Genomic DNA, 12074 nt, shown 5'->3' with positions numbered 1-12074 from the left:
AGAATCATGCTCACATTAAGTATACTATGCCCCACAAAACAAATGAGTCCACCTCATCACTGGGAGGAGCACGCATATGCAAATGTTTGTGTATACTCCTGCCTCCCTCGTCCCACTCATGTTGCTTAGTGGAATACACAGGTAAAATATTAAACCTTACAAAAATTAATTACAAACAGAATAAATTCAGTCAGGCTACAGTCCCAGCATTAAGACCCAAGTGGAAGCCTGGAGCATGGCCTCAGTGGCTTTACTTATGAAGCTAAACTCAAACAATATGAAAAGGCTCTGAATTTAGATTTTTTGTTACACGTTGAACAGCCAAAAGTTTTAAACAACTGCAAGTTAGAGTGAGTCAATACCTTATACTCTTCAGTGTCAGGAGAAAGACGCTTCCGTTCTGCATCCAGTTGCAAAAATCGTTTGGTTACCCTCTCTAACCTGGCGTGTAGGTTTCGATATTCACCATACTCTGCATTAAAGTCATCTTTGTAATTTTGCCTCTGCTCATGTGACATAATGGCTGCGTATTTTCTGTTGAACAAGGGGTAATACTAAAATCATAACTGTGCTTTCATTTTCACAGCTACATTCCAAAATGTTTGCTTTTCAGTAAATATAAACAATATAAAGGAGAAAAAAAACTGGAGAGAAATTATCAATTTTCACACCTGATCTGACTTTTTAAAAGGACATCATTGCTATCCAAAAGAACACAGGCAAGATGCATTTGAATAACAGTTCTTTACTGCAGTTAATTTGTTAGACTTAAAATTCCTGAGTTAAGTTACACTGTTGAGGCGATGAAAGCAGACAATGACCTAAATGGGGAAGCTGCTTTGTTACCAGATCACGTGAGCAATATTTATATCATTCACTCAATGACATGACAAGAAGTGTGAACATGGTGGAAGTAATAAGAGATCCCATACTCAGATTTTATATACACACTGATAGCAGTATTTTGTTCTGAGTGGGTATTGTTATGAGTGAGAGGTTTTGTTTAAACTGTCTCTTTAATTTAAGGTAAAATGGAGTAACGGAGGGGCATCTGTGTGCAAGTGAGCGTGTCCCACATAGACACGGGGAAGGAACAGCTGCTGTGAAGAGCAGGAAAAAGAAGGCCACCTTTATTAGCCACCTTGCAGAATATGGTGGAAGCTTGTTCTTTGGTTGAAGAGCTAGGACCATTGGAGATTTAAGGACACTGGAAAGATCCGCCCTGGCTTGGCCAGGAGGAGCAGCTGCTGGAAATCAGTTTAGGGATTCTCAGAAGACCAAGGGAAATTACTTTTGCTTGTTATTGGACATTATGACTCCATGAATTGGGTCAAAGTAAGCCTGTTGGAAGCTGGGAGTAACTTCAGACTAGTTCTTTTAAATTCATTTGTGGGACATGGGCATCACTGGCTGTAAAAAGTCTGACAACACCAGGTTTTAGTCCAACAGATTTATTTGATAATACTCACAAGCTTTTGAGGTTTCCCTCTTCGTCAGGTGAATGGAGAGTTCTGGCCTCAGAGAGAGCATATAAAGCACAGAAAGCTTGTGAGTATCATCACTGGCTGGCCAGCATTTATCGCCCTTCCTGTAAAGGCTGCAGTTCTGCCACAAGTGCAGTGTAACATATAGGTGTGACAGGCAGTTAAAAGGGGAGAGGGTTAAATTTTCTATAGTTTAGGATATTAGTTGTACATTAATATTTATTTGATGTTGATTTTAGTTTGTTATAGTAAAAGCTTTAGAGACAGAGGTTTACAGCATGGAAACAGGCCTTTTGGCCCAACTTGTCCATGCCGCCCTTTTTTTTTAAACACCTAAGCTAATTCCAATTGTCCACATTTGGCCCATATCCCTCTATACCCATTGTACCCATGTAACTACCTAAATGCTTTTTAAAAGATAAAATTGTACCCACCTCTACTACTACCTCTGGCAGCTTGTTCCAGACACTCACCACTCTGAAAAAATTGCCCCTCTGGACATTTTTGTATCTTTCCCCTCTCACCTTAAACCTATGCTCTCTAGTTTTAGACTTCCCTACCTTTGGAAAAAGGTTATTGACCATCTACCCTGTCCATGTCATTATTTTGTAGACCTCTGTAAGGTCACCCCTCAGCCTCCTACATCCCAGAGAAAAAGGTCACAGTCTATTCAGCTTCTCCTTACAACTCAATCCATCAAGTTCCGGTAGTATCCTAGTAAATCTTTTCTGCACTCTTTCTAATTTAAAAACATCCTTTCTATAATAGGGTGACCAGAATTGCACACAGTATTCCAAGTGTAGCCGTACCAATGTCTTGTACAACTTCAACAAGGTGTCCCAACTCCCGTATTCAGCGTTCTGACTGACGAAACCAAACATGCCGAATGTCTTCTTCTTCACCACTTTGTCCGCCTGTCACTTCACTTTCAAGGAGCTATGAACACGTACCCCTAGATCTCTTCTGTAACCCTCCCCTGCGCCCTACCATTAACTGAATAAGTCCTGCCTTGATTCAATCTACCTTGCATTTGTCTAAATTAAACTCCACCTGCCATTTGTCAGCCACTGGCCCAATTATTCAAGATCCCGTTGCAATTGGAGATAACTTTCTTCACTGTTCACTATGTCACCAATTTTGGTGTCATCTTCAAACTTACTAACCATATTCTCATCCAAATCATTAATATACATTGTTAATAACAGTGGGCCCAGCACTAATCCCTGAGGCACACCACTAGTCACAGGCCTCCAGTTTGAAAAACTCTCTACAACCATCCTCTGGCTTCTGTGACATCTTGCGTGATCTTGCAAGTCAGTCACTGATAATTCAAATCTCTCTTAAAAAGTTACTTGTTTGTACAAGGATATTATGTAGATACTACTTTACTAACAGTATATTTTACATTTCTCATTATAACATTACATATTAAGAGCTAGATTGTGTTACAATCCCAGTGGACAGCCAAATCCCAGAATGGAATCATGGTTCCAAAGACCATAACTTTTACATTTTTGTATAAAATGTGGAAGAACAAAGAAACAGGACTAATTAGTTTCAGTAAGAAAAAAATGAAATATAAAAATTTGGATTATTGTGCAATATTCCGTTACTCCCCTTTTAGCTTAACAAATACACAGATTTTAAGACTAACACTAATTACAAAGTACATCTTAAGCTGTAATGGGCCTGTTAAAAAATTCCGTCTGGACACACAGATAAGGCTGCGGTCAAATACACACTGCTCTGAACCCACATTAGTGGCTATAGTTTTCTCCCCAGATGATTTGCAATAGTTTGCAAACTCCAATCCCAAAAAACACACTTTAAATCATCTTTCATTATAATGCTTTCTATAAGCAAAATCCAGACCAGGTTTTACAAATGCCTCTTTTAAACAATGCTTCCTCTCCATTTTTAACAGCAGATTCAATCCAGGAATTTACACCAACTCCTTTACATAGAAACCTAGAAAATAGTAGTAGGCCATTTGGCCCTGCAAGCCTGTTCCATCATTCATTTTGATCATCAAATTCAATGTCCTGATTTATCCTTCCCCCCCATATCCTTTGATCCCCAAAAGCTATATCTAATTTCTTCCTGAAATCAAAGAGTGTTTTGGCCTCAGCTAATTTCTGTGGTAGTGAATTTCTCAGATTCACCACCCTCTGGGTGAAGAAATTTATCCTCATCTCAGTCCTAAATGGGTTTACCCCTTATCGTCAAATTATGACCCCTAGTTCTGCACTCCCTCACAGTCAAGAACATTCTTTCTGAATCTACCCTGTCTAATCCTGTTAAAAATTTATAAGCTTTGAGATCCTCTCTCATTCTTCTAAATTTCGCAGTAAATATAAGAACATAAGTAGTAGGTGCAGGAGTAGGCCATCTAGCCCTTCGAGCCTGCCCCGCCATTCAATAACATCATGGCTGATCTGAAGTGGCTCAGTTCCACTTTCCCGCTTTCTCCCCATAACCCTTAATTCCCTTGCCTACCAAAAATCTATCTACCCGTGTCTTAAATATATTTAGCGAGGTAGCCTCCACCACTTCAACGGGCAGAGAATTCCAGAGATTCACCACCCTTTGAGTGAAGAAGTTCCTCCTCAACTCTGTTCTAAACTGCACCCCCCCCCCCCCCATCTTGAGGCTGTGCCCTCTAGTCCTGCTGTCCTTTGAGCGGGAAGAATCTCTCTACCTCTACCCTATCCATCCCCTTCATTATCTTATACGTCTCTATAAGATCCCCCCTCATCCTTCTAAACTCCGAGTACAGACCCAGTCTATTTAGTCTCTCTTCATAGTCCAACCCCCTCATCTCCAGTATCAGCCTAGTGAACCTCCTCTGCACTCCCTCCAAGGCCAAAATATCCTTGCGCACGTGCGGCGACCAAAACTGCACATAGTACTCCAGCTGCAGCCTCACCAATGCCCTGTACAGTTGCAGCAAGACCTCCCTGCTTTTATATTCTATCCCCCTCGCTATAAAGGCCAGCATCCCATTCACCTTTTTGATCATCTGCTGCACCTGCAGACTGGGTTTTTGCAACTCATGCACAAGGACCCCCAGGTCCCTCTGCACCGTAGCATGCTGCAGCTTTTCGCCCTTTAAATAGTAGTCTCTCCTACTATTATTCCTGCCAAAGTGGATAACCTCACACTTGCTAACATTGTACTCCATCTGCCAGGTCCTCGCCCACTTGCTCATCCTATCCAGAACCCTCTGCAGACTTTCCACACCCTCTGCACAATTTTGCTTTTCCACTCATCTTTGTGTCATCAGCAAATTTTGACACCCTACACAGCCCCCTCCAGATCATCTATATAAATGGTAAATAGCTGAGGCCCCAGCACCTATCCCTGCGGCACTCCACTAGTTACCAACCGCCAATCAGAATACCAACTCTCTGCCTCCTATTAGACAACCAATCCTCTATCCACGCTAACACCTTACCCCCAACTCCATGCCCCCCAACCTTCTGAAGCAACCTTTTGTGCGGCACCTTATCAAACGCCTTTTGAAAAAAAATCGAGAAACACCACATCCACTGGTTCCCCTCTGTCTACCGCACGAGTCACATCCTCATAGAATTCCAATAAATTCGTCAAACACGACTTCCCCTTAATGAATCCATGCTGCATCTGCTCTATCAAACAATTCTTCTCTAGGTGCCTCGCTATTTCTTCTTTGATGACGGATTCAAGCATTTTTCCAACTACAGACATTAAACTAACCGGCCTATAATTCCCTGCCTTTTGCCTGCTACCTTTTTTAAACAGCGGCGTAACATTAGTCGTTTTCCAATCTTCCGGCACTTCCCCGGAATCCAGCGAAGTTTGGTAAATAATCACTAAGGCGTCTACTATCACCTCTGCCATTTCCTTCAGAACCCTGGGATGCGTTCCATCCGGTCCCGGGGACTTGTCCACTATCAGTCCTGCAAGTCGATCAAGCACTACCTCTCTAGTGACAGTAATCACATTCAGACCCTCAACTCCTACCATCCTTCTATCTTTAATATCCGACAAACTATTCGCATCCTCCTCCATGGAGACCGAGGCAAAAAACTTAAGGCCTCAGCCATTTCCTCCTCTCTCACCACTAAATCGCCCCTCTCACCCTTGACGGGTCCAACATTCACTCTAGCCAGCCTCCTCCTCTTTATATATTTGTAAGAACTCTTGCTGTCCTTTTTTATATTTAGTGCTAGTTTAGCTTCATAGTCTATCCTTCCTTTCTTTATCAACTTCTTAGTCAATCTTTGTTGATTTTTAAACCTCTCCCAATCTTCTACTCGCCCACTACTTTTAGCCACTCGAAACGCATCAGCTTTTAATTTAATACTCTCCTCTATTTCCTTCGATAACCACGGCTGATTATCCCTTCTCCACCATTGGAATACAATTCTGCTGAGCACCGAAAAAGATCTCCTTAAAGATCCTCCACTGTTCCTCAGCAGTCCTACCAACCAATCTGCACCCCCAATCTACATTCGCTAATTCCTCTGTCATCTTATCGTACTCCCCTCTGTTCAAACAGAGGACACAGGTTCAGGACCCTACTTTCTCATCCTCCATCTGCATCAAAAACTTAACCATGCAATGATCGCTCGTCCCAAGAGGATCCCTCACAACAAGATCCCTAATTCTACCTGCCTCGTTACATAACACCAGATCTAAGATAGCTCGCTCCTTCGTCAGTTCTGTCACACACTGTTCAAGGAAACTATCCCGGCAGCATTCCAAGAACTCTTCCTCAAGCCCACCGTGTCCGACATGGTCATCCAATCAATACGCAGATTGAAATCCCCCATAATTATCGCCGTTCCATTTCTGCACCCATCATTTATTTGCTTGTTTATAGCCCGCCCCACCTCGAAGTTATTATTTGGGGGCCTATAGACCACACCCACAGTATCCACCTCTCTCAATTTACACCCAAGTAATAATGTCTTCCTAATATTGCTATCAAAGTGGATTATTTGGCTTGACTGCTGTACAAACTGCTCACAATTGCTTTAACTCTGGATTCTCAGACTCATTAAAATGGCACCAAATGTTTCATTTACCTCAAAAGTCTGCTGTTCCACTTTAAATCTAATTACTGCAATTGTCTCTAACTCAATCTTTTGTTTACTCTTCTTTAGTTTTTTTCTGACAATACTTCGGTCGCTGCTCTCCTAACTTTAGTCGTCTTGGACGTCGCTTCTGTTTCAATTCTCTGGTTTTCTGGACTGTGCTATCCCTTAGGAAGGTTGCATCTTTGCAAACCTTTTGCCCTGACCAGGGTCTCCTAGCAGAGCTGGAAGAGGTTCACTCCCCAGTGTCCTGTCTCCAAAAGCAATAAAACCAGCTAAAGCTAAAACTAAAACTTAAAAAGCTTTATTCCCCTTACTGTTCCTTATCTCCACCACAATGATTCCACGTTCTGCTCTTTGGAGCCTATATCTTCCCTTACTACCGCCCTGATATTATTCTTAATCAGCAGAGCTACCCCACCCCCTTTTTCCTCCTGTCTATCCTTCCTAAACACTTGATACCCCTGGACATTCAGCTCCCAGTCCCTGTCAGCCTGCAACCACGTTTCCGTATTGGCCACCAGATCATATCCATTTGTGCTGATCTGTGCCACCAGCTCATTCACTTTGTTCCGAATGCTTCGTGCATTCAGATAAAGTGTCTTTATCCCAGCCTTTATCTGGACCCTATTTGAAGGAACGCTACCAACCCTTGTCGTGCCCCCTACTCTCATTATTGGGACATCCTCAACATTTTCCCGTGTCCGTACCCTCTCTTTTACTTTAGACATTGTAATTTCTCCCACCCCTGCACACCACCACCCCCCCCATTAGTTTAAAGCCCTATCTACACTCCTAGTTATACGATTCGCCAGGACTCTGGTCCCAGCACGGTTCAGACCAAGACCATCCCATCTGAACAGGTCCCACTTGCCCCAATACTGGTGCCAATGCCCCATAAATTCAAACCCATTCCTCCCACACCAATCCCTGAGCCACCCATTCATCTCTTTAATCCTATTTACCCTACACCCATCTGCACACGGTTCAAGTAGTAATCCAGAGATAACCACCTTGTCGGTTCTGCTTTTTAATTTCATTCCCAGAATATAATCCTAATCAACTTGGACTTTCCTCAAAGGTTCTGCCATCCCAGGAATCAGCCTGGTAAACCTTCACAGGACAACCTATACCTAAAACGCACACAATATTCCAGGCATAACCTCACCAGCACCCTGTACAAATGCAGTAAAAATCTTCATTTCTGTACTTAAATCCTCTATGAAGGTCAACAAATGTCTTCCTAATATTGCTATCAAAGTGGATTATTTGGCTTGACTGCTGTACAAACTGCTCACAATTGCTTTAACTCTGGATTCTCAGACTCATTAAAATAGCACCAAATGTTTCATTTACCTCAAAAGTCTGCTGTTCCACTTTAAATCTAATTACTGCAATTGTCTCTAACTCAATCTTTTGTTTACTCTTCTTTAGTTTTTTTTCTGACAATACTTCGGTTGCTGCTCTCCTAACTTTAGTCGTCTTGGACGTTGCTTCTGTTTCAATTCTCTGGTTTTCTGGACTGTGCTATCCCTTAGGAAGGTTGCATCTTTGCAAACCTTTTGCCCTGACCAGGGTCTCCTAGCAGAGCTGGAAGAGGTTCACTCCCCAGTGTCCTGTCTCCAAAAGCAATAAATCCAGCTAAAGCTAAAACTTAAAAAGCTTTATTCCCGTTAAAGTCCAGTTGCTAAGCAACACCCCGATGCTTATGCCTTTTATTAGGCCAGTATTTATTACCCATACCTAATTGCCCTCAGAAGTTGACGTGCTGCCTTCTTGAACTGCTGCAGTACATGTATCATAGAGTGCTGTTAGGGTGCAGTTCCAGGATTTTGACCCAGCAACAATGAAGGAATAGCAATAGAAATATAGGTCCAAGTCAGGATGGTGGATAGAATTCATCACCAGCAAGTTCAGTGGTGGCCAGGGATTAGAATTTGATACAAGTGCAAAAATCAGTTTCACACTGGTGTGAATTTCCCCCAGTATCTTCCACAGATGCCCATCATGGCCGATTGGAAACCCACCGGAGGCCAGCCTAAAACAAATCTGCATCCCTCTACTGGAATGTAGACAAATGGCCTGACACAAATCCTCCACTCATGCCCAATTCTCCTCAATGTCAGCAAGAAATCAAGCCGGTGCAAAACACGAATGTGGTATACACTGTTGGAACTTGAACAATGCCTGGGGCTGCCTCTAGAATTTGGAATGGAGGCAACATCTGTGAACCCCAGAACACCACAGCAGTGGGTGGAAGGGGTGGGGGGCACTAGGGAGAGAGGGCGAGTGCAATTGAGTGATCAGTGTATTTTCTAAAGTCACATGGAGGAATGTCACAGGGTGGAGGTATGGTCGTGGTGTGTTTTATTCTCTAATCGCAGGGTAGTGCTTTAAATTAGAAGAGAGAAGCTGTGAACTACTACATCAAATTTACAGATAAGCTGGTTAATTTAATCAATAAAATTCCAATCACGTTAAGAGTAACAGTAAGTGCATTAGTATTAGGAGGATTAGCATGAGGTCATTTCAAAGCATTTATTAAAATTAATAGTTTGTACAAGGTAATTAGTAGATTTTTCCAGGACAGACTGCCAAGACCTGCTGTTTTCAATTCCTGCACCATGCAGAAACTTCAGGACAATGCACTTCTCTTGGGAGAAAGGAGAAAGGATATCCTGAGATGCAGCTGTTTGAACTCAAGTTTAAGGTTTTGGAGCTTGAGGGCCAGCTGGGGTCACTGCGGATCATCAGTGAGATCAAGTTTCCTGGTTGTCAATTCCAAAGGATTATGAGACTGTGCTGAAAAGGTTGACAAGCGACAAGAATAAACAGCCATGAATATAATATAGTGACAATAACTGAAATGTGTCTGAAAAATAGAGAAGACTGGACTCATCTGAGGATAGAAAATGTTCAGAAAAGGTAGGGAAGGCAAAAAAGACAGGTAAGATAATAGCATTAATTAGGAAAAAGAGGATGTTCTGGAGGGGGAAAGGGCAAGAAGCCATTTGATTAGAAACAATAATCAAGAAAGGTACGATTATGATACTGGTGGAATTCCTCTAAACAGTGAGAAAGAGGAGATGGAGGAGCAACTCTGCAGTAAAAATCAGAAGTGCAAGAACTTAGAGTGGTGGGCCTGAAGTATGCAATTCCAATAGTGGCTGAGAGGTTTGCTGCTCCAGAGCCACTGCAACTTTCAGCAAGCTCATTCATGCAGAAATGTAGAAGTTGTGCACCTGACTGGGCTTTGAAAGAGCCCATGCTGATCATCCCATCATACCATTTAAAAGACAGGGAACATTAATTCAAAAACTTTGCCTGTTTTGCCTTCAACTGCATTGATTATTCAGTGCAAAGTGTTCGGGCGAAAATCACAGTTGTGAATCAAAGAGTCAGCCCTTCAAATGCTTATGTTTCCAGCCACAAAATAAACAGATGGTAATTATTATTCAAATGAGTTAGAATGATTTTGATCCGCATAGGAGACAAGGGTAGTAGGAAGCAGGCAAGAAAATGGAGTTAAGGCCACAATTTGATCACGATTTTACTGAATGGCAGAGCAGATGCCCTGCTCCTATTTCTTATGTTCTTATTTAAGGGCTTGCCATAATCTTCCCTAAATATGGGAAAGGTGTCTGAGGATTAGTAAGTGATGGGCAGATGTGGGACTCAAAGGGTTGAAGGATTATCCCAGTTATTAACAGGCCAGTTATTTACCAACTGTGGTGGATAAGATTTAAAAAAAAATCAAGAAGAGCAGTTTGAGTTAATTAAGGACATCAGTATAGAACTGTACAAAATAGATAATGCTTGACTAATTGAATTACATTTTTTGAATTTGATGAAAGGATTGCAATGTGGATGTGGACTTTAAGAAGCTGTTGGACAAAGGACTCTGTAAAAGGCTGGTTAGCAGAATTGCTGCTTGCCTGGAGGACATTTAACTGTGGTGCCCCCCAAGGTTCAGTGCTCAGACTACAGTTTTTAAATAATTAGAACTTATTTGGATATTAGAATAGATTAAAATATCAAAACATTTGTTGATAATATTCATTTCTAGGACATGAATGTTGTTGGTTAGGTCATATTTGTCATCTGTCCTTAATCCGCTTTGACACAGCAGTAGAGAGTTGCCTTCACGCCCCATTCGTCCATCTATGTAGACTGCTGTTTGGAAGGAAGTTCCAGGTTTTGCCCCAGTGAGAGTGAAGAAACTGCATTATAGTTCAAGTCAGAATAGTGTGTAGTTTGAAAGAGAACTTGCAGCAAGTGGCATTCCCATGTGACTGCTGCCCTTTGATAAATTGCTACAGTACATCTTGCAGATGGTACAAAGAAAGAGTGGGGGAGGGGAGCAGGGAGGGTCAGAAGTCAAGGTGGACTGTCAAAAGTTGGGGTGGTGAGGTCAAGGTTTGGAGAGTCAGAGTTGCAGTGTGGGGTAGGTTCGGTCCTTAGAAGTCCAGTGGGTGGCATCTGGGTGTTTATAATGGTTATCCAGAAGTCAGAAGGCGTTTTAATCTTTCCAACTCTTTTCTGGGTAACTATTGGTGTAACCCTTGCAGAACCAAAGAGCAATTTTCGGATGGCTTGCAAGGGGGGCTCATGGGTTCCTGCCCAATAAAATACTTTAAAAAAAAAACCCTGGAAACCATCTGCTTTCCCAAAGTGTTTTCATATACTTTGAAAAGCAAATATTAGGAGTAGACGCCTTGAAAAATAGCATTTCCTGCGTATTAACTTACTTTATTTATACATTATTTTTTAATAGTAGGTAGAGATTCAGAGAAATTAAAACCCAACTGCTACAACTGAGTAGAGAGCAAAAAAAGCTGACCCACTTCATGCAGTTAAGAGGTGGCTTTGCAGTTGGTCCATGGTGCCGAAAACTATCAATGGCATTTGGTCAATATAGGTAACTCTCTGGGATAACATAAGAACATAAGAAATAGGAGCAGGAGTAGGCCATCTGGCCCTTCGAGCCTGCCCCGCCATTCAATAAGATCATGGCTGATCTGTCGTGGCTCAGTTCCACTTTCCCGCCCTCTCCCCATAACCCTTAATCCCCTCTCTTATCAAAAACCCATCAACCCGCTTCTTAAAAATATTTAGCGAGGCAGCCTCCACCACTTCAACGGGCAGAGAATTCCAGAGATTCACCACCCTTTGAGTGAAGAAGTTCCTCCTCAACTCCGTTCTGAACTGCCCCCCCTTTATCTTGAGGCTGTGCCCCCTAGTCCTACTGTCTTTTTTGAGCGGGAAGAGTCTTTCCACCTCTATCCTATCCATCCCATTCATCATCTTATACGTCTCAATGAGATCTCCCCTCATTCTTCTAAACTCCAACGAGTACAAGCCTAGTTTATTCAGCCTCTCCTCATAGCTCAACCCCCTCAACTCCGGTATCAGCCTAGTAAACCTCCTCTGCACTCCCTCCAAGGCCAAAATATCCTTGCGCAGGTGCAGCGCCCAAAACTGCACACAGTACTCCAGCTGCGGCCTCACCAAT

The 12074-nt window shown here is 42.4% G+C and overlaps 1 protein-coding gene across 2 annotated transcripts in view; it reads right to left on the bottom strand.

Moving 5' to 3' along the window:
* Window positions 1-12074, bottom strand: part of ell2 (elongation factor for RNA polymerase II 2) — a 134492-nt gene that overhangs the window by 7814 nt on the left and 114604 nt on the right. For both annotated transcript variants that reach the window (XM_080189096.1, XM_080189097.1), the window contains one exon: window positions 363-534. In XM_080189096.1, the coding sequence (XP_080045222.1) occupies window positions 363-534 (172 nt within the window). The remainder of the gene's footprint in view (window positions 1-362; window positions 535-12074) is intronic.

This window comes from Carcharhinus amblyrhynchos, chromosome 5 (assembly GCF_965287045.1).
Source record: "Carcharhinus amblyrhynchos chromosome 5, sCarAmb.v2.hapA, whole genome shotgun sequence".
NCBI classification, from domain to species: Eukaryota; Metazoa; Chordata; class Chondrichthyes; order Carcharhiniformes; family Carcharhinidae; genus Carcharhinus; species Carcharhinus amblyrhynchos.
Note: the sequence above shows the minus strand (reverse complement) of the source record. Positions and strands in the feature narration are given on the sequence as shown.